Genomic DNA, 22,565 nt, shown 5'->3' on the forward strand with positions numbered 1-22,565 from the left:
CTTCGGCCCAGATTCAAGCAAGTCAGAAGGAAAACCTTTTGCTTTTTGCCTGCTTGCCATTGCTTTCACTGATGAGCTTATCAACTGGTTTATGCTGCCACCATGGTCACTGCTGATGTCAGAACTCAGGTTCTCTGTCCTTCCAACGTGGAGTGAAAACCCGCAGCTCTCAGCAGCAGTTTGGGATGACAGAGGCAGCCAGCCTCGTAGGCTACGCAACTGCCTCTTCACGTGAGGACAGCCATTGTTGGACCGTATCACGGAAGCCAACCCAAAACAGCCCACTTTAAGAGCAGTTGCCAGCCAGGCTATCCCTCTCTCCAGAGTGTTGCGTACAGCCACTGCTGGACTTCCAGCATGCATAATGGAAGCCAACCTAGTAAGTTTGCCGCTTCTGGACCAACCATGGCTTGACTGTTGGTCAGTCTGCCATGTGCTGCTGGCCACCGTTCTGCCGTTCACTGGGCGAGTCAGCACCAACTTCCAACAAAGCACCCGCCAGGCCTGCATTAGGCTTGCCAGGCCTGCGTCTCGCCAAACCTGCCTTCTGGTCCAAGGAGCCGAGCAGGCACAGGCTTCTGCAGTGCTCAGCACAACAGCTTAACCAAGGAGCCGGAACACTTTGGTATCATCACAGGCCTCTGGAACTCCGGAATTTCTGCTGCCTCTGACAACAACAATCTTGTTCAAAAGAGCTGAATTGTAACACTGGGTGGAGAATTCTTTCCACACCCTGGCCTAGCACACCGGCCTCACCCTAAAGCGCTCTAGCTGTTCCTGAGATGCATCCCTGAAATCTGGAACCTTTGATCCTGTACCACATAATGGAAAAGTTTGAGTGTGCCCCAGCCTACAGGCCTAAGCCTTCAAACTAACGGAGGAGGCTCTGTTTTCCTACTTTGTTTTCCATCCTTCGTGAAGGACTGGATACAGTTTATGAAACAACTGATGCCTCTTGGTCCGGGCAACTCCCCGATATTGGCCAAAGGTTCCCTTACTCTCTTTCCTGAACCCAACAGCCCAACCTGAGCATAGGCAAAGACCTTTCAGCCTCTCAGAAAAAAAACCCCACCACCATCAATAACAACAAAAACACTGGAAATGCAGCGGCCATGTAATGGTCATTAGGATGGCAGCCAGCTTCTTAAATCTTCGGGCAGGCTTGTGTTTGGTAGGGAGTGGCAATCCCTTGTGGCAAAACCGTCTAAAGAACATTGACCATCACCAGCAGCATTTCCTATCTTTGTCTATCATGGGGAACAATTCATCACATAAAAAGGACCCTCAAGTTAGGGAGATACATACCCTCTTAAAATTACATGGTGTAGAACTCGCAAAAAAAAAAAAAAAAAAAAAAAAAAACCTCCTTATTTTGGGAGGAGGTGCTTCAGACATCACCCTGAGGGGATTTGATAAACATTTTAGCCAGGGACCCTTCCCACAGGAGACCAACAGCCTGGTCTTCACGTGGGTCCCCCAACAACTCTCTTTGATGCTGATGCCTGTAATGTTAACTCTTAACCTCTAGGTGCTTTCCCAGACTTGTTCTATGCTTCCTGCAGTTTTTGAGCAATGTGGGTACCCGTAGATTTCTTTGCTCCAATTCTGCATGGAGTTTTGGGATGTGCAGGTCACTGTCAGACATCCCATCAGGTATTATCTGAACCTCCATCACTTCCTTATGATTCCATAGAGAGTCTTGTAACTCTAATTAGTCACATGTTAAGCTTTCTCTTTGAGTCTTCTACTCACTTCCATATTTACTTCATTCTCTTTACTCTCTCTGAGATGCAGTTGTGCCATTTCGTCCAGTCAATTTTCCACATCAGTCTTGTTGCAGCTGATCTGTTGTTAAAATTGTATCTGGAATTTATGGAATATCCACACATTTATGTTACGTTGGTATATGCAGTTTAGCTTGGCTTTTCCACTTGGAAGATTCTTCTCTGTTGTTTTTAGAGTGCAATAACACATTTGATGGTGTTTTCTACACTACATATTGTCAAGCTTGACATTTATTCTAGAAACAGCAACTATTCATTATTTCCGCTACAGGTTTTAAATAGACTATTACATTCACAAAATGCACTTCTAAGCACACCCATAACATAAATAGTTTCAGTGCTTATAATCTAAAACAATATATGTGTTCGGGCATCGTTTCAAAGACAGTCATCATCAAAGCTTGGATGGCTACATTTCATAAAAGGAAATATGAAACTTTGGAACCCATTCATAAGCAAGAACATTCCTGTCAGTTTATCTCATTCTTCACACACACGGAAAAGGAGTTGTGTACAGCAGAATATAGGGACAAATCTGATCACCATCCCACCGAAGTGCACAGGCCACAGCTTTATCAGATGGAAAATTTTGTGTTGTGCCACCTCGAATCCAGCATCTTGTCACCCATAATTTTTTAGAGGAACTTAGTGCGTTCCCATCAAAACAGATGAACAAGAACCACATTGAAGTGATCTCCTCCTAAAGACTGTTCACAGCTGCGTGCACACAGAGACCTGCCTGGAAGAAACATGGAGATTTAGTCATTGCGCTTCATGTAGGCTGGGGGTGTTGGCCTACTCTCATGTTTGTTCCATGAATGGTCTTTACTCGGCGTTAACTGAGACGTCACAAAATGTGGGAGAGTCACATGACATGCTCCTGCGGGGAGGGAAGCAGGAGGAGCAACTTCACATAAAAATTAAATATATATATATATATATACCCCAAAACAACAAGAGAATGGGTTCTGGTAACTATTCTGTGTACAACAACTGAATCAGAGGAGAAATGTGAAACAGCTCAGTGAGAAGAGCACTAGAGAGCTCAGGAAATAAGTCAACAATAAAACCAAGAGAGCTGCAATGAAAAGAGCTAAGTGAATGGGGGTGGGGGGAGGTATAACAAAGATAAGTTAAAATTAAAAGGGGCCCGGGGGATGGTTCAGTCATTGAAGTGCCTACCTTATAAGCACAAAGACATGAATCTGATCTCCAGAACCCACATTTCAAAAAACTGGGTTTGGTAGCACCCGCTTTAAATCCCAGCATTTTGTTATTAGAGACAGACAGATCCCTAGGGCTCACCACCAGCCAGCCTGGTCTACTTGGTAAGCCTCAGGCCAGTGAGAGAGCCTGCCTCAAAGGGGAGGAAGCAGTCTGGAGAGCAGTCAGTGCTTAAGAGAGCCCAGGGGCCATTCCTGGCACCCACATAGCAGCTCACAACCATCCGTAGCTCCAGTTCCAGGGGATCTGATGCCCTCTTCTGGCTCAGAGGGCACTGTGTGTTCACAGCACACGTATGTCCATGCAGGCAAACACATAAGGTAAAAACACCCAGTTAGGTTTTCTTTTTAAGAGAAAACAAGTTTGGAAAAAAAAAAAAAAAAAGCCAGTACTGGCTTAGGCTACAGTCGTCACCAAGCCTGACGATCTGAATTGGATCCCCAGGACCCATGTAGGAGAAGAGAGTGTGGAGTCGGAGGACAGCTCCTACTCTATGCTCCACACTGGCAGGTCCCTCCGCCTATCCCTCTCTCACACACACACAACAAACGAATAAACGAATAAGTAAGTCCCAAGTATATTATTTCCCTTCCTCAAAGATTTAAGCGTCTAGAAGTACACAGTCTGTCTCGGAAGAACTCGGTTTGCAATGATGCCGCTGTAACTGTTCTAGACTATCCGGACGGACAAACCTAAATGACTCTAACTTTAGGCCTCATTCCCACCCTTTATGCTCTGCAGAAATTTTTTATTTTATTTTATTTTATTTTATTTTCAGTTAACCACGTTTTCTCAGTCAACAGATTACGAATCAGTAAGCGATTACTTCAATTTGCAGTAAGTATGACTTTTAAATATTCTATTGTTTTTTTAATACGTATGTTTTCTTTTGTTTAAATGAACTCACACCCTTTTAAATGTCCAAATTTCAACATCCTTTGCATGTCTAGAGATATGAGAAATGAGTATTTAGCCTTTAAAATGTGAGCATTTCTTATAATTCAGCGGGAAGTGATCTGAAGGGTCTCCTTCACACTGATAAAGATGCCAAGATCACCTCATCTTTCTTCTTTGTGGTGAGTGTATGTGTGTGTGTGTGTGTGTGTGTGTGTGTGTGTGTGTATATGCACACCTGTAGGTATACATACACACATACACATACACTCACCACAAAGAAGAAAGAAAAGACAATAAGATGGCAGAGCAGTGACCAGGAAGAGCTAGGAGGAAATGTTCCTTGTGCTCAGCAGTCAGGAGAGGTTCTAATACCCTCCCCCACCCTCTCGCTCTTCCCTCTGGCTTTGTGGGATGGCAAATGTAATTGTCAATTTGATAAGGTCTAGATTCACCTGGAAGATGGTCCCTGGGCATATCTATAGGGATCATCAGGACTAGGTTACTTGAGATGGCAAGACCTGACCATTGTGAGTAGAGCTGTTCCGTGGCATGAGGGCTGGTTTCATGTCAACCTGGCACATGCTGGAGTCATCTGAGAGGAGGGAACCAAACTGAGAAGGTCCCGCCTGCAAGATCCAGCTGAGGGGCATTTCCTTAATTAGTGATAGGGGAGGGTCCACCACCCCATCGTGGGTGGTGCCATCCCTGAGCTGGGTCCTGGGCTCCATAGAAAAGCAGGCTGAGCCAGCCATGAGCAGCAAGCCATTAAGCAGCATCCCTCCCTGGCCCCTGCATCAGCTCCCTCCTTGGGCTTCCTGCCCTGTGTGAGTTCCTGTCCTGACTTCCTTCAGTGAGGAATAGTGATGTGGAAGCACTTTCCTCCCCAAGTTTGCTTTGGTCATGGCGTTTGATCACAGCAGTAGTAAGCCCCCCCCCCCGCCCCCCACACACACACACTAAGATCTGGAATGTAAACAGGGAAAAGGAGCCAGGCACAGGCCTTCCGCCTTCTCTGCCCCAACTGTGGGTGTGATGTTCCAACTCCTTGCTGCACCTATGAAGTATGAACTCACACCCCTCTTCCCTTAAGCTTGCTTTGGCCAGGATGTTTTATCATAGCAACAGAAAGGTAACTAGTACGCCTGTCAATATCCCATTGGATATTTTTTGGTTTTGTGGATATTTACTGAGAAATATATTGTAGAGCATACATAGAGTTATCTAAGATATTTTCTTTTCCCTCGTTGCCCCCTCCCCGCCCCTCTGAAAAGCAGAATCTTAGTCAGGAAGTACAGTGTTTGAATCAAGCCTTTGGCTGTTCTGTTTCTGTTAAATTTTTGAAACCTCTATTTTGCTCCAACACAATGTTCTGTGTACACTTGGTAACTAAGAAAGGCATTATATCTGACCTTTCTCTGAGTTCAGATGAAATCAGTTTATGCAGATTAATGTGGTTAGGGAGGTGAATTACTCCTGTTGTTTCACAGGTGCTGCCAATGGGTAGAAACTCCTTAAGAGTGAAAGGAAGAACACATCCAGAGAGGCTTTAAGGGCAGAGCCCCAGTATGCAGGGACCAAGGATATTTGTAAAGGGCGTGGGGTGCCCCTGAAAGGCTGATGGATGCTCACTTCTGTCTCCTGCTGTGCCAGCCAATCGATCCAAAGGCGGGGTGGGGGTGAGGCAGTCCAGGAGCTGCCACAGGACGTTACCACAGCCGTGGAAAAGCTGCCTTGATGGAAGTAGCCACCTTCCGGGCTTCTTCAGCTCCCCAGAGGGGTTAACGCCATGCTGTAGTAGGACTTCATGTCTGCTCTTCCTGAAGGCAGACTCCTGGTCGCCTGCTCTCGTGATTCTATAACAACCTGTGTGGATTGTCTTTTCCTAGAAAGAACAACATTGGTCTCTTGCTCGTTCAGATCCGACCTAGTGAGTTTTCAAAAGCATGTCCAATGTCCAAAAAGGTAGGTGACGTGGGTTGAAAATCGAAAAATTGTCTTCAAAAATAGACAGTCGGGGAACTGGGAGCTGGGTCAGTGGAAGAAGCACTTGCCACGCCTGCTGAAGGACCGGAGTTTGGATCCCCAGGACTCACATATATGCTGGGAACCATATGGCCTCAGACATATGGCACCCCACCAGGAATTCCAGCATTTGGGCGGTGCAGTCAGGGGGGTCTCCAGGACAAGCTGGCCGGATAGCCTCGTCACGTCGGTGACCCCTGGGTTCAGTAGAGAGACCCGCCTCAAAAAGTAAGGTAGAGAGGAACTGAGGGTGACCCCTGATGCCCACCTCAGGCCTCCACACACAAGTCCACACACGCATAGGCACCCACACATATATGTACCCATACATATCTGGGCACACACACACACACACACACACTTAAAAAAAAAAGGTATAGTTAATAAGCGAAATAATATATATTACCTTATTGTGGTCCTCTCTCCTCCTTGGGGAAGATTGCTGTCCTTTGTTTTGGGAGAAGACACACAAATTCACCTAAAGTGGGATTATATAAGTTTATACATTAAAGTAACACTATTAATTTTTGAAGGTTTTGTAAACTGTTTAAAGACAAACTGGCACAGCAGGAGACGGAAGTCAAGGGGGACAAATGCAGTTGGGTGGGGTTTGTCAAAGGAGTCTGCCGGACACACCCACATTGATTCACAAGATAATGTGTGTTTTTAGTCATCCAAAGGAACTTGTTTGGGTGGGTTGTGTTGTTTTTATTTTATTTTATTTTTTCAGGAGAGTTTACTATACCCCATTATATTTCTTGATTTTCAGTCTGTGCACCTAGTAGCAGAACTTATAAAATGCCCCCAGGAAATGGACAAGTTGGTGCACACATTTACCAAGTAGCTGGGCAGAAAGAGCAAGAAGGTTTGGTTGAGAAAGGAAAGGTGGGGAGAAATAGATGAAAATTGATAACTGAAGAACAAGTAGACACAGAGCAGGCAGAAGGACTCCAAGACAAGACACAGACAACACCACCAAGGTGAGAAACAGGCACAGAATGTCCCGGCCACCACCAGTACTGAACAGTCGCCTCAGAGTGTGTGATCTACTGTCAATCCTTCTCAGCCTAACCAACAGCCTCCCTCCGAGCTTAGCTGTGCTGGCTGCACCCCACCCACCACCCCACCCCCACTCACCGACTACCACCTACCCACCTGCATCCTGCCGTGGAAGCAAAAAACCGCAACCTGGACCCACTGCCTTCAGAGGTTCGGCCCTGAACCCTGTGGATATCTTCCAGAAGCATGTGACTTCTCCTGCTGCTATCTAGTCATGAATGTGTCAAGGTTTCCTCTTTGCCTGACCCTTCCCAGCCCAGCTTTACCCACCAGATCTGTCTCGCCGGAGTTCAGATCTCGCTTGCACCGTTCACGGGCTTGGTCAAGCTTCTTATGCCCTTTGAGGAATGTTGGGAGTGATAAGTGGCAACCTTTATGAAAAGTGTTCAAAACAAAAAGAAACGAGAAAAAGCAATGCCTGTCATAGAATGATTCTCTAATAACCCTGGGCATAAGATGAGGTTTCCACTTGTCCTTTTTTTCCAAGGCAGGCCTGCTTCAGACCTCGCCTCCTGGACACACTGCAGTGGACAGTGGCCTGTCTCTGAACTCCAGGCAACAACCCTGTTGTAGAAAAGTGGTTACTAATATTTACCTTTAGCCCATATAATTATTATGACAGTTATTAATTAAGCTTGCTACTAGATCAATAAAAGACAAAGACACCCGTTAGATAGTTGTTTTTTGTTTTTTTTTTTAATATGCCTATACAACGTCAGAAAGTACTTCCCTGAGCTATTTTTTCCCAGCCCCACATCCCATGCCAATTGCTCTTAATCATTCCTAACTGGGCTACTTCCCATCCAAGATCCCATAATACTTGCACATGTTTCCCATCTGGGCTGCGTCCGTCGTCAGCAATCCTCAGAGCAGGCTCCTCCCAGTTGCCTTTGCTCCCTTCCCTCTCTCTGGCTCCGCCCAGTGTCGGCACTTTTACTGGTCCTTCAGGGATGATTTTGGGGGGTGAGGATGCACAAGCGTCGTTTTGGTTACCTGAGGGTTTGCTGGTAGAACAGTAAGTTTCCGGATAGAGAGGAAAGCAATTAACATCTGAATACACCGTGGCTCTAGCTCAACCACCACACAGCCCAGCTAAGTGACAGGAAGACATGCTGCTGTAGAGACAGGTTGCCTGATTAGCCTCGGACGTCAAAACCTGTTCACCAATTACAGACTATGCCCTCAAGCACCGGGTCCCTTCTTTGCAGTCCGAAGCCTGGCTCATGAATAAGTAAGACATCGACCTTCCAGGAAAACAGTCCAGAGACAGACAGCACCAGCTTCCCTCGTCCCCATCTGATGGTGTCAGACCTAATGGGCTAGGACCAGCCCTTTGAATCGGAGCCTGCAGCATAGAGAACTGTCATCTCCAACAAAACAGCATGTCGTACCTCAACTGGACACCAAGACCCGAACACGCAGAAGTGTAGGCCAGGCCCCAGATGTCCGAGAAGAATTGCCCCACCAGCGGCATGACAGTGGCAAAGGCCGTTAGAATTCCCGTGTGGAATGGTCAGTGCCTCAGAGTCCAGCTCTCGCTTCCTGCCACCCACACGAGGGCTCACAACTGCTTGCCACTCGAGCTCCAGGGCATCCGCGTCCTCCTCCGACCTCTGCGAGCACCTGAATACACGTGGTGCACACACAAACTAGCAGACAGATAAACAAATGAGATGAAAATTTGCTGAGCCTGACCCTGAGTGGGGGGAGACGGAAGCAGCCCTGCCTCATGCCTGGTCTGAGGAGAAATGGTTTCACTTCGGCTCTGGATCAGAATGTCTCCAAGCAGACACTGGGAAGACCATGTGCCTAGCCTGCCGCTGTAGTTTCCTTAGAAAAGGGGCTTTTGCAAGCCTCCTCCCCAGGTCCACTGACAAGACAACTCGTATTTCTAACCCTAGCCGTGGTCACTGTTTCTGGGGCTTGTGATTTTGACAATACAGACCAAGATGAGAATGGGGCAAGGGAGAGAGAACCAGGCCCCTGGCTCTGACAGAAACACGGCAGTTCTGCAAAGCTGAAAGCAATTATCTGCTTTTTTTTTTTTCCTTAATCTGCTATATTTTCAACCATGGCTGTCTTGTTAAGCTTTCTTGTAAGGTTGATACAGTCATTATTTTAGTCCTGCGGAAGCTGAGTATAGTTTTTAGGCAATATATTTCTGAGCAGCAACAGTCAGAGAGTACAGTGTTGGCCAAGAAGCCGTCTTAATGGCTGCCTTGGTGAAGTTAACCCCCTTTCAGCTTTAAATCCAATGCACCTGGCTGCCAGGTTTAAAAGGCAGAAAGAAACCAAGAGTCTCTTTTATTTTTTGAGCACAGCCATCATCCTTCCATGTCTTTCCTGGAAACGCATCTGATCTCTTCAACAATGGAGGGATTGGGGCAAGCTCAATATAGTTATCAAATCAGGGTCAGGCAAAAAGCAAGATAACTTGAGTCCGAGAGTTCCTGGACAGCCTGGACAATGTAACACGATCCGAAAAAATGGGGGTGGGGATGTTACATTGCATCAGACTGCAATAGATTTTTGTATGTGTGTGGTTTATGTACATGTTTACCTGTGTGTAGACACATGTGTTTGTTCGATCACGACTGTGGTGGCCCAAGGTGGATGTCCGGTGTCTTTCTTGATGTTGCCCTTTTCCACGTGGAATGTCTGTTTTATGTCACACTTGCTTTCTGACTGAACCCCAGAGTTTCCCTGAGTAAGAGGGTTCTGGGTGAAAGCCTCTCACAACCATGCAGGCACCGTGCTGGCTGCTGAGCTACCCTATCCACGGCTAGTTCATTTCCTTTTAAACAAATAAATACAGGCGCCGGGAATGTGGGACCCACGAAGCTGCCTGGAATCACAGCACGTGGAAGGAAGCGGCAGGATAGCACACGTGTGAGGTTGAGGTGTTTAAAACAAATGCCCACCGCCCCAGGGTGCAGCCTAACAGCTGTTGACACCCTTGAAGATTGACTAGTGCTGGGTAAACGGGAACTAGCAAAGTAGGCGAGGCTGGCCGCGCAAGGCCGCTCAATTCCCTGACAGGCTGCAAGCAGCATGGAGTTAATGGGGTTCAGCGGTGCAGCTAGAAGGGTCTCACCACTAAGAGATCTCCTCGGGTATGTGCACAGATTCTAAAATCTGGGACACTCCTGGTGCCAAGCATTTCAGATAAGAAACATTCAGTCTGTGTTTCCAATCCCCCCGCCCCCCCCCCCCCAGAAAAAAATGGGACTATGTTTGGTTCTAATGTCAGGTCAGATGGTCCAAGTCAGACCCGCTGTGCTCACTCTGTAAAATTACTTTCTCTTATAGGTGTTCGAACTTGCTGTTGGCTGTGATGGAAAAAAACACATCAGGGTTGAAGGGTAAGAGTCGCTTCTTTTTGCTGGGCCCCGCTCTAACTTTCAGAACAGATGGAGCAAACGGAGTGATGGCCGCTGGTTGGTCACACCAGCCCTTAACGGGCACGCTCGTGATGAATTCCAAAGTTGGACTGGAACTGGGTTCCCGCTTCAGCGGGTTTGAATATTTTATTTTACCATTTTTTTTTGCGCGCATGAGTAGTTTGCCTGCGTGTATATTTGTGCGCCACATGCATGCCCGGTGCTCTAAGGGTACCAGGTCGCCTGGAGCTAGAGTTGCCAACAGTTGTAAGCCCACCAAGGGGGAACAGCAAATCAAACCTAGGTCCCCTGAGGGAGCAGCCAGTGCTCCTGATCACTGAGCCATGTGTCAAGTCACATCTTACGTCGGAGCCACACTAGAAGGCAGCATCTCTCTCATTTCCGCTTTTCCCCATAACAAGCCAGTCTCCGTCTTTGCCGCTACTCACCAGTCTGTGACTCAAAAGCAAGAGAAGCCATTTCCCCTCTTTGTGTCCTACTTAAACCACGCTTGGTTTTCCCTGGTCAGAGAGACACCTCCACTTCCTGCACCATTTGCCCTGCAAACAATTATTATTGTTGTTGTTGTTGTTATAAGCTAAGAGAACCACACAAGTCCGTTTGACCAGGTCCGGTGCATAGTGACGACGGCTTGCCGTGACTTCTTTCCTTGGCGGGGGTGGGGGCGCAGAGTGGAAACAGCGCCGTGGGTTGTGGATCCTCATCTTAGTGTTTAGGAGATGGCTTGCTCGTCGATTCCTAGCGGTGCACCTACCGGCACTGCCATCGCCTGGGACCTGCCTAGAGAAATGCAGAAACTCACACCTCACTCAAACTGCCAATCACAATCTGCATTTTGGCAATTTGAGAATAGCTACTGCAAGCAACTTGCTAACGAAATGAATGTTCGGTACAGTCTCGGGCTCCTGCCGGCCTACCACAGCAGGCAGCGCGGGCAGCTTGAGCCAGCCTACGTCTAGAGGGGATCTAGGTGATAACGAAGCTGTTCGTGAGAATCGCCCGGAGAGCACACTCGACTACAGACCCTTTCAGGCCTTTCTCTAGCTCTCAGTCGATGGCCCGTGGCCCTGGAGCAACAAGAATGATTTGTGTATCTTGGGTTCAAGTTGCTGTGGGCAGATGGTCTTTACAGTTCTCAAGGGGGGCAAGAAGGTTCTGCGGTCCCAGGCACCTGAGCAGAGCAGGAAAGCTGTCAACAAAGAAAAACACCTTTTAGGGCCCAGCTTGAGTTCAGAGCTCACGGCCATCTAGACCTCTGACATCCATCTACAATCTGTGCTGGCTAGGCTTCTTGGAAGACACACAGAAAACGGCCAGCCAAAAGGACGGAATGAGTAATACAGCTTCCGAAAGCTGTGGTGGAGCATTCCTTTAACGGCCCAAGCCAGAAGCAGACAGGTCCTAGCCATTCTGACAGGTATAAGATGGAATCTCAGAGTAGTTCTGATTTGCATTTTCCTCAAAGCTAAAGGTGTTGCACACTTCTTTAAGTGTTTCTCAGCTATTTGGGATTCCTGTATGGAGAATTCTCTATTTGGTATACGTATATGTGTGTGTGTGCCCGCTCGCGCATGTTTTCAAGACATGGTTTCTCTGTGTAGCTCTGGTTGTTCTGAAACTCACTCTGTAGAACCAGGCTGGCCTTGAACTCACAGAGATCCACCTGCCTCTGCCTTCCAAGTGCTGGGATTAAAAGTGTGTGCCACTGCCACCCAGCAGTTTTTTGGTATCTTGAGTTCTTTATATATTGGATATTTGTCCTCTATCAGAGGTAGGGTTGGTGAAAATTTTTCCCATCCTATTGGCTGCTGCTTTGTCTGAAGCTGTCTTTTGCCTTACAGCAGCTTCTCAGTTTCATGAGGTCCCCTTTCTTAATTGATGATCTTAGTTTAGTGTCTGTGCTAAGAGTGTTCTGTTCAGGAAGGGGTCTCCTGTGCCAATGCCACTCTCCACTTTCTCTTCTGTCAGGTTCAGTATATCTGGTTTTGTGTTAAGGTCTTTGATCCATTTGGACTTGGGTTTTGTGCAAGGTGATAAATATGGATTTATTTGCACTTGTATACATGTAGATATCCAGTTAGACAAGCACCATTTGTTAAAGATGCTGTCTTTTTTTTTTTTTCCCCAGTGTGTATTTCTGGCTGCTTTATCAAAAATCAGGTGTCTCTATGTGCTTGTGTTTGTGTCTGAGCCTTCAATTCTATTCAGTTGATCAGCGTATCTGTTTTTATGCCAATACTATGTGGTTTTTATTACTATAGCTCTGTAGTACAACTTGAAATCAGGGATGGTGATACCTCCAGCATTCCTTTATTGTTCAGAATTGTTTTAGCTATCCTGGGGTTTTTGTTTGGGGCTTTTTTTTTTTTCTTTTCCATATGAAGTTGAAAAATTGTCCTTTCAAGGTCCGTAAAGAAGTGTGTTGGAATCTTGATGAAGGTCTCATTAAATCTATATATTTCCTTACTATGTTAATCCTACTCATCCATGAGCATGGGAGATCTTTCCATCTTCTGGTATCTTCAATTTCATTCTTCAAAGACTTGAAGTTTTTATCATACAGGTCTTTCACTTGCTTGGTTAGAATTACCCCAAAATATTTTATTTTTTGAGGCTGCTGCAAAAGCTGTTGTTTCCCTGATTTCTTTCTCAGCCCATTTGTCATTTGTATATAAGAGGGCTACTTATTTTTTGTTTGTTTGTTTTTTGGTTGGTTGGGTTTTTGTTGTTATTTTTCAAGAGAGAGTTTCTCTGTGTAGCCTTGGCTGTCCTGGACTAGTTTGTAGACCAGGCTGGCCTCCAACACACAGAGATCTGCCTGCCTCTGCCTCCCTGAGTGCTGGGATTAGAGGCAGGCACCACCACACCCAGCTGATTTTTTTTTTTTTCTTAATTAATCTTGCATCCAGCAACTTTGCTGAAAGTGTTTATCAGCTATAGGAGTTTCTAGTGGAATTTTTAGGGCCACTTTTGTATACTATCATGTCGTCTGAAAATAACAGTACTTTGACTTCTTCCTTTGCAGTTTGTATCTCTTTGATCTTCTTTGGCTGTCTTATTGCTCTAGCTAACATGCCAGGCAGTATATTGAACAGATACCAAGAGTGTGAACAATCTTGTCTTACTCCTGATTTTAGCAGAATTGCTTTGAGTTTCTCTCCATCTAATTTAATGTTGGATACTGGCCTGCTTTCAATTGCCATATTATGTTTAGGTATGTCCCTTCTATCCCTAATCTCTCCAGAATTTTTATCATTATTTTTGTCAAAGGCCTTTTCTGCATCTAATGAAATGATCCTGTGGGTTTTGTTTTTTTTTTTTAATATAGTAGATTACATCTCTGGTATTTCTGTGTTGAACCATCTCTGCATCTCTGGGATGAAGCCTCCTTGATCATGGTGGATGATCATTTTGATGTATGCCTGGATTTGGTTTGCAAGTATTTTATTGAATATTTTTGCTTTTAGGTTTTGTTTTTGTTTAATTTTTTTTGAAAAAGGATTTCTCTGTGTGTAGCTTTGTCTGTCTTAGAACTCACTCTGTAGACCAGGCTGGCCTTGAACTCATAGAGATCCACCTGCCTTTGTCTCCTGAGTGCTGGGATTAAAGGCACCACCACTGCCTGTCTATGTCCATAAGGGAAACTGGTCTGAAATTCTCTTTCCTTGTCTTGAGCATTAGGGTAACTATGGCCTCATAATATGAATTGGGCAATGTGCCTTCTGTTTTTTTTTTTTTTTTTTTTTTTTGTGGAATAATTTGAAGAGTACTGGTGTTAACTCTTCTTTCAAAGTCTGGTAAAATTATGCATTAAAACCATATGGCCCTGGGCTTTGTTTGGTTTGGAGACTTTTAATGACTGCTTCTATTCCTTATGGGTTAGAGGTCTATTTAAATTGCTTGCCTGATCTTGATTTAACTTTGGTAAGTGGTACCCCAAGAAAATTATCCACTTCTTTTTTATTTTCCAGTTTGGTGGAGTACAGGTTTTTGAAGTGTAACCTAATAATGATTCTTTGGATTTCTTTGGTGTCTGTTGTTATGTCTGCCTTTTCATTTCTGATTTTGTTAATTTGGATACTGTCTCTGTGTCTTTTAGTTAGTTTGGATAAGGATTTGTCTATCTTGTTGATTTTCTCAAAGAACCAAACTCTTTGCTTTGTTCTTTGTATTTTTCTCTTTGTTTCTATTTTATTGATTTCAGCCCTCTGTTTGATTATTTCCTGCTGAAATAATCCACACTCCTGTTGGTGTGATTACTTCTTTTTGTTCTGCAGTTTTCAAGTGAGCTGTTAAGATCTCTCCATTTTTTTATATAGGCACTTAGTGCTACAAACTTTTCTCTTAGCACCACATTCAATGTGTCCCATAGTTTGGCTATACTAAATATTCATTTTCATTGCATTCTGGAAAGTTTCTAATTTCTTTACTTCTCTTTTGACTCATTTTACAGTCAGTAGAGAGCTGACCCATTTCCAAGAGTTTGTAAGCTTTCTGTTGTTGATGATATCCGGTTTTTAATTCATGGTGGTTTGATAGGATTCAGGGGGTTATTCCAATTTTCTTGTATCTGTTGAGACTTGCTATTTGACAAACTATGTGGTCAATTTGGAGAAAATTACATGAGCTGCTAAGAAGAAGGTATATTCTTTTACGTTTCAGGTAAATTGTTCTGTAAACAGAACAATTGTCCATTTGGTTTATAACATCTGTTAATGTCAGTATTTCTTTGTTTAGTTTTTGTCTGGATGACCTATCCTTTGGTGAGAGTCAGGTATTTAAGTTTCCCACTCTCTGTGGTGTGAGAGTCAATATGTGATTTAAGCCGTAGTGGCGTTTCTTTTCCACCTTGGGTGCCTTTGTGTTTGGAGCGTACAAATTAAAAGTTGAAATGTCACGTTGGAGAATTTTTCATTTGATGAGAATATAGTACCCTTCCCTGTCTCTTTTGATTAGTTTTGATTTGAAGTCTATTTTGTTAGATATTAAAATGGGATTGCTTCTTAGGTCCGTTTGCTTGAAATAATCTTTTTCCAACCTTCTACTGTGAGGTAAAAGGTAAAAAGGATTTTACCTTGATGTTGAGGTATGTTTCTTGGATGCAGCAGAAGGATGAATCCTGTTTTCACAACCATTCTGTTAATCTGCATTTTTTTTATTTGGGGAACTGATACCATTGACAATTATAGAGATCAATGATCAGTAATTGTTGATTCATTATTTTTGTTGGTTTTGGTGGTGGTGGTGGTGTGTGTGTGTGTGTGTGTGTGTGTGTGTGTGTGTGTGGTTTGGCCAGAGTAAGATTATTTATTTCCTGTGTTTCCAGAATATAGTTAGCTTCCTTAGGTTGGAATTTTTCCTCTAGAACCTTCTGTAGGGCTGGATTTATAGATAGATATTGTTTAAATTTGACTTTATCATAAAGTATCTTATTTTCTCCTTGTATTGTGAATGAAAGTTTTGCTGGGTTTAGTAGTCTGAGCTCGCATCTGTGGTCTTTTAGACAGCACATCTGTCCAAGCCCTTCTGGCTTTTAGAGTCTCCATTGAGGAGTCAAGTATAATTCTAATAAGCCTTCTCCCTTGCAGCTTTTAATATTCTTTATTTTTTCTGTATGTTTAGTGTTTTGATTATTATGTGGCAAGAAAAATTGCTTTTCTGGTCCAATCTATTTGGTGTTCTGTATGCTTCTTATACCTTTGTAGGCATCTCCTTCTTTAGTAGGAAAAATTTTTTTCCATGATTTTGTTGAAAATATTTTTTGGTCATATGATCTGGGATTATTCTCTCTTTCTCTATTCCTATTACTTTTAGTTTACTCTTTTCACAGTGTCCTAGATTTCCTGGATGTTTTGTGTCAGGAATTTCTTTTTTAGATTTAACATTTTTTTTTGACCAATGTATCCATTCCTTCTATCTTATCTTCAATGTCTGAGATTCTTTCTTCCATCTCTTGTATTTTATTGGTGAAGCTTGCCTCTGTAGTTCCTGCTCAAATTACTAAATTTTTCACTTCCAGAATTCCCTCATTTTTTTTTTTTATTGCTTCAATTTCCATTTTCAGGTATATAACAGTTTTATTCATTTCCTTCAACTGTTTGTATTTTCTTGGTTTTCTTTAAGAGATTTATTCTTTTTCTCCAGTTGTTTGTTTGTGTTTTCCTGGATTTCTATAAGAGATTTACACATTTTATCTTTAAGGTCCTTTATCATGTCATATAGTTTAAATTTTTTCTCATGCTTCAGCTCTTAGAATTTATGCCACAGAGTTATAGTCATAAATCACACCAGGTGACAGATTCCACGTGGGAGGTCTTATTAGGGGAGGAGGAGAGGTTACAGAGATAGTCTTTGGGAGAGAGGAGAGAGAGGGGCAAGTCCAGCGCATAAGGTGACCCAGCGCATGCGCAGGATGAACAGGTGCGTGTGTGGTGAAGTGGTGAAGGGTCCTGTTACCCCTGAATTTCTGGAGGTGGCCACAGAGATGCCTGATGTCCCACTTGTCAGGTCCCCATAGAGATGCCTGTTTCCCAGTTCCAACACCAGCTGCGTCGGACCATTCAGGGCTTGTGGTGGGATGACTGAGCTCACGGACTTGCCCTGGCTATTAACGGATTGTGTTCTTATGCTGGCGTCCAGATGGGTTGAGAATGGTTGTAGATCTTGATGACGATTTGTGAGTTTGCTTCTGTTGGGTGGGTGTTTCCACGTTTGGGTTCTCTTTACTCTTTGGGTTTTTGGGAGAGTGCAATGGCTGTGTGTTGCCTGTTTTCCTGGACTTGTCAGCTGCTGTGTTCCCAGGAAATGCCTGCTGGTGTTGGAGGCTGGGCTGCAGTGATGCGTGGGGTGGTGGGAGGCTAGGAGGGGATGGTCTGTGGGGTCCATAAAGGATGTGGGCAAGAGAAAGGGAGGCTGCAGCTGGCGTTCTATTGCAGTGCTAGGGACCAGACTCTGCCTTCAGCCTTTTGTAACCATTTGTGTACACATTTTTATTAAAACATACTTTCGATCGCTTTGGGTATGCTCTGCGGAATGGAGATGCTGGGTCCTATGTCAATCTGACCTTTAATTTACTGAAGAACTGCCAAACTATTGCCCACAATGGCTGCAGTGCATTGCTGCCACCCATAGATGGGGGCCCCAATTCCCCTACACCCCCTCTATGACTTGTGTTGTCTGTTTTGTGTTTTGCTTTTTACTAGATGAAATTGTATTTGTTGTGTACAACATGATCCGATGTCGTTGTAGAATGACTAGATCCAGCTAATTGTGTTGTCCCCCAAAGTTAACCCTTTGTAGTGAGAACTCTTCAGCAGTGTTTCAGCAGCTGTGTTAGTCAGAGTTCTCTAGAGTAGCAGAACTTACAGAATGAATGTATAGATAGAAAGAAAGGGGGTCTATTAGAATGGCTTACAGGCTGTGGTCCAGCTAATCCAACAATGGCTGCCTATGAACAGAAGGTCCAAGAATCCAGTGGTTGTCCTGTCCAGGAGGCTGGATGTCTCAGCTGCTCTTCAGTATATTCTGCCATCCTGAAGAAGTAGGCTCTAATGCCAGTGAAGGAATGGACTCCCTAGTGAGGCCAGAGCAAGCATGTGAAGAGCAAAAGCTCCTTTCTTCTGTATCCTTATATAGGCTTCCAGAAGAAGGCGTGGCCCAGATTAGAGGCGGGTCTTCCCAGCTCTAACAGTCTGGACTAAAGGCGTGTCCTCTTACCCCAGAGACTCAGACGAGCAGTACATTTTCCCACTTCAAATTAAACAGCAGGCTTCAAAAACTCCATATGTGGCTAACTGTAGTCCCCACGCAGTATAATAGACCTCTATGCTTGTTATTCCCACCCAACTAATCATTGTAGTTTGTGAACAAGTACTCTCCTCCCTTTGTTTCTTAGGATTTTTTCCCTTTTTGTTTATTATTTATTACAATGTATTCACTCTGTATCCTGGCTGTGGCCCCCTCCCTCCTCTCCTCCCAATCCCACCCTCCCTCCCTCCCTCTTCTTCCCTATGCTCCTCCCCCAGTCCCCTGATAGGGGAGGTCCTCCTCCCCTCCTATTTGACCCTAGCCTTTCAGGTCTCATCAGGACTTGCGTACAAAATATGAGAGGTTAATCAGAAAAGTATGTGAAATTGATTTTTGTTTTGTTTTGTTTTGTTTTGTTTTCAAGACAGCCTTGGCTGTCCTAGACTTTGTAGACCAGGCTGGGCTGAACTCACAAGCTATACATCTGCCTCTGCCTCCCCAAGTGCTGGGGTTAATGGCGTGCACCACCACACCTGGCTTAATGGTTTATTAATTTATGCACATTTCCTGCACACCAGAAGAGAGAATCAGATCTCATTGTAACTGGTTGTGAGCCACCACGGTGGGTGCTGAGAATTGAACTCAGGACCGCTGGAAGAACAGCCAGTGCTCTTATTAGCCATCTCTGTAGCTCCGTGAAACTTATTATTTTTTTAATAGAAAAGCTAAGGCCACAAACTGATCCCAGAGACCTTAATTATGAATTATGCAAAGGAATTATAGATGAATGATGTAGCAATCTCCGGCTTAAGCACCTCTGAGTTCAGTGGGGAAATGTTTATGCAAATGCATGAGGAATGACCTTACAACTACACTGTGTTTTGTTTTTGTAGATATACTAAAACTGAATGTCAACGCCGAGACTTTTCTTATGTGATTGACAAGTAAGAAATATTTTCAACATAAGCATATTAATGTACAGACAGTAGTTTATAACCAGCTAGTACTTAGTGGTTGTGATATTATTGGCATGCATACTTAACTTGGCAATTCCCAAACTTAAAAAAAAAAAAGCCAGGTATATGACCCATCATTGTTTTTTTTTTTTAAATTTGAAGACCACATCTTTTAAAAAATATTTTATTTATTATTTATACAGTATTCTGCCTGCATGTGTATCTGCACGCCAGAAGAGGGCACCAGATCTCATTATAGATGGCTGTGAGCCACCATGTGGATGCTGGGAATTGAACTAAGGACCTTTGGAAGAACAGCGAGTGCTCTTAACGTCTGAGCCATCTCTCCTAACCCTGTGACCCATCTTAAATACAATGAGACTAGGAAAGGAAACAAGAGAAACTTGCAGACAAGCTAAACTGACATACTCAGTTGAAAACAGCAAAGACATCCTGTCTCAAGCAATGTGGAAAGTTGACCTTTGACCTCCGTGTGCATACAAGACATGCATATGACGTATTCATACAAATGTATACCTACAAACACACACATGTGCACACACTACCTACATAAACTATGCTTTCGGTTTTTAATTTGGAAAGGAGGAAGAATAAGCAGATAATGATGAATGTCTTTTCTTTTTAAACAGGGAATTTCTGAGAGAGAGACCATCTGAAAATTTGGTAAGAAAAGTATAAATCTGTCAGTGTGATAAATGGACACAACAACTAAAGCATTTTTCTCTTTCTAGAAAATAAGGTATGACGTGGGAAGATATGGCTGCCCTCAGAGACTTGAATTCAATGAGCCATTTCACCCTGTATTACAGCTGTAAGTTTATACCCACTTAGGAAATTAGTGTGCTAGAGAAATGGCTGTTTGTTAAGAGTGCATTCTGCTTTTACAGGGGATCTGAGTTCAGTTCCCCACACCCGCACAGTGGCTCACAACCACCTATAATTCCAGGTCCAGGAGATCTAATGCCCTATTCTGGCCTCCCTGGACTTAGAGGATGACTTGGGCTGAGAAGACCTTGGCTCATCCCAGGTGAAGAGGGCAGTAGTGGTGGCTTGGTACCCCCACTTTATTTTGTTGCCAGAGCTCTCCTGCTGGGGTCCAGAAGACTTCTGCCAGCGTGCTTTGCCACGTGCCTTCTCCCTCCCAACCCCCACCCCACTGCTAAGGCTCTCCCCTGTGCTCTTCTACCTGCATCATGAAGCTACCCTCACCCATCAGAATCCATGGTGCTGTGGCCCAAAACTCCCCAGTGTTCACCATCTAGTTCTCCTGGGCTCCGGGGCTCTTCTTCCCCTATGGAGACCTGGTTAGGTGCTGTTTGTTTCCTTGTTTTATTTGTATTTATTGGTTTTTCGAGACAGGGTTTCTCTGTGTAGCCTTGGCTGCCCTGGACTCCCTTTGTAGACCAGGCAGGCCTCGAACTCACGGAGATCCACCTGCCTCTGCCTCCTGAGTGCTGGGATTCCAAGCGTTATTGCCAGCCACGCCTGGCTGTTTCGTTGTTTTAAAATGCTTTTTTTCTCCAGGAAAGATAAATAAATGATCAGTGTTCAGGTCGCATGTTCTCTCCCATTAAAGCACGCTCTTCAGTTTGGCTCACCACCACTCGGTGCCAACTCCCCACCATCTACCACAGCAGACACTTGCCCCAAGCACCGCACCAAGGACTAGGGACTCAAGGATTAAGGACAGGACCCTCAAAAGGTGAGCCAAAGAAATACAAGAGCTGACATGCCAAGTTGAGTTCTAGAAGAGAACGAAGCAGGTAGTAGGCATCAAAGCTCAAAAGGAAAAGAATCCACCCCAGCTGTGACAGGTGATGGGCTCTGGGACACGTTCTGGAAGTGAGGACTGCATCCCTGAAGGATAACAGACACTCGGCTGGACGCAGAGGGAAGGTGACGAGGGGAAGGGTGTCGGTGAATTCCACTGGGTAAGCCTCTCAAGCGAGAGTGGAACCTTGAGGAAGAAAATGTATAAACATCCAGTGCTGGAGCATAAGCCAAGTGAAGAAGTGTCAGCAGAGGGGGCTGGAAGCTGTCCCGGAAGTCCAGACCATGCCCAGCTTTTGTTTCCCTCTTTTACAACAGTAAAAACTTAAGCAGGGCAGGAACCCGGAGGCAGGAGCTAACCCAGAGGCCATGGAGGGGTTCTGCTTACTGGCTCGCTCCCCATGATTTGCCCAGCCTGCATTCTTATAGAACCCAGGACCACCTGTCCAGGGGTAGCAGTGCCCACAGTGAACTGGGCCATCCTACACTGATTACCAATTAAGAAAATGTTCCATAGGCTTGCCCACAAACCAGTCTGGTGGCTGGGTTTTCCCAGTTGAGGCTCCCTCTCTTCAAATGAACCTTGTTTGTATCAGAGAGAGAGAGAGAGAGAGAGAGAGAGAGAACTAGCCAGCACAACATAGATGAGCTGTCTGCCTGAAGCCTGTCTGTCCACTTAGGCTGACACCCCCTTTCCCAATTGATAAACATGGTACCTGCATGTTCTCTTCCTCCCAGATCATCTCTCCCGTCTCTGAGAAAACACACAGAATCCATGAATATAACAGGGGGCATATTAGGCTCGCCTTCACACTGGCGAGGTGAGAACCCAGAGGCTGCACAGTGCAGGAGAGTGGATGCCTCAGTGTCCCAGCCTAGCACTGAAGGCATGGAGGATTCCCGGAAGGCCACCCATCCTCGAGGCCGAAGAAGCGAAGGAAAGCAGAGGCAGCTCTCTAGTAGAGTAGGCCAGGCCAGTGAACACAAGACCAAGACACAAAAGCAGAGGTGAAGAGTAAATGCTTTTGCCTTGGACCTCCTTAAATCTGGGCCGCTGCTTGCTTGGAGATGAACCTCAGCTAATCTAAATCCCTCACAGGTATGCCCAGAGGCTCGCCTCATGGGTGACTCTAGACTCAGCCAAGGTGACAAACCAATGTCAGCCATCACACCGTGCCAGCCAGATGATCATGCAAATGTGCATTCACCAAACAAAAAGGCACAACAAAAGGGCACACTCTTACTGGAGACTGCAGCTACTGTATACACTCCCCAGCTCTCGCTCTCTCCCAACGCCACTCTGTCCAGCTTTTATGCTCCCCTAAGCACGGATAATAAAAGGCATAGTTAATATAATGGCTCATCCAGTTTTGAATATGAAGATCGGTAATGAGGGCTCTTTGATTCCCAGAGAAAGATTTCCATAGGAAAAAAAATATAAATATATACCAACTGTTGGGAAGTTGGCTGTCAATTAGTGACACTCCTGAAATTTCAGGTTTAATTAGAATTCTATTCCACACTAATGAAAATTTATTAAAGATAAGCAAGCATTTGTAAGCAAGTCTCTGTCACATATTCACAATGAAGCAAAAACCAAAAATGATGAAGTATGCAACATATGCTTTGTCCACAAGATGGCACTGTAGTTCTTTGTACTAACTGTCCTGGTGCCACTGAGGATT

General features: G+C 44.7%; 1 protein-coding gene across 1 annotated transcript in view; it reads left to right on the forward strand.

Annotated features, from left to right (window-relative positions):
* Catspere (catsper channel auxiliary subunit epsilon) overlaps positions 1 to 22,565 on the forward strand; it is an 85,019-nt gene that overhangs the window by 42,952 nt on the left and 19,502 nt on the right. The window contains exons 12-17 of the mRNA XM_060364765.1: positions 3,787 to 3,845; positions 5,792 to 5,867; positions 10,296 to 10,348; positions 19,027 to 19,077; positions 19,740 to 19,773; positions 19,842 to 19,921. Of these exons, the coding sequence (XP_060220748.1) occupies positions 3,787 to 3,845; positions 5,792 to 5,867; positions 10,296 to 10,348; positions 19,027 to 19,077; positions 19,740 to 19,773; positions 19,842 to 19,921 (353 nt within the window). The remainder of the gene's footprint in view (positions 1 to 3,786; positions 3,846 to 5,791; positions 5,868 to 10,295; positions 10,349 to 19,026; positions 19,078 to 19,739; positions 19,774 to 19,841; positions 19,922 to 22,565) is intronic.

Source organism: Meriones unguiculatus, chromosome 11 (genome assembly GCF_030254825.1).
Source record: "Meriones unguiculatus strain TT.TT164.6M chromosome 11, Bangor_MerUng_6.1, whole genome shotgun sequence".
Lineage (NCBI taxonomy): Eukaryota > Metazoa > Chordata > Mammalia > Rodentia > Muridae > Meriones > Meriones unguiculatus.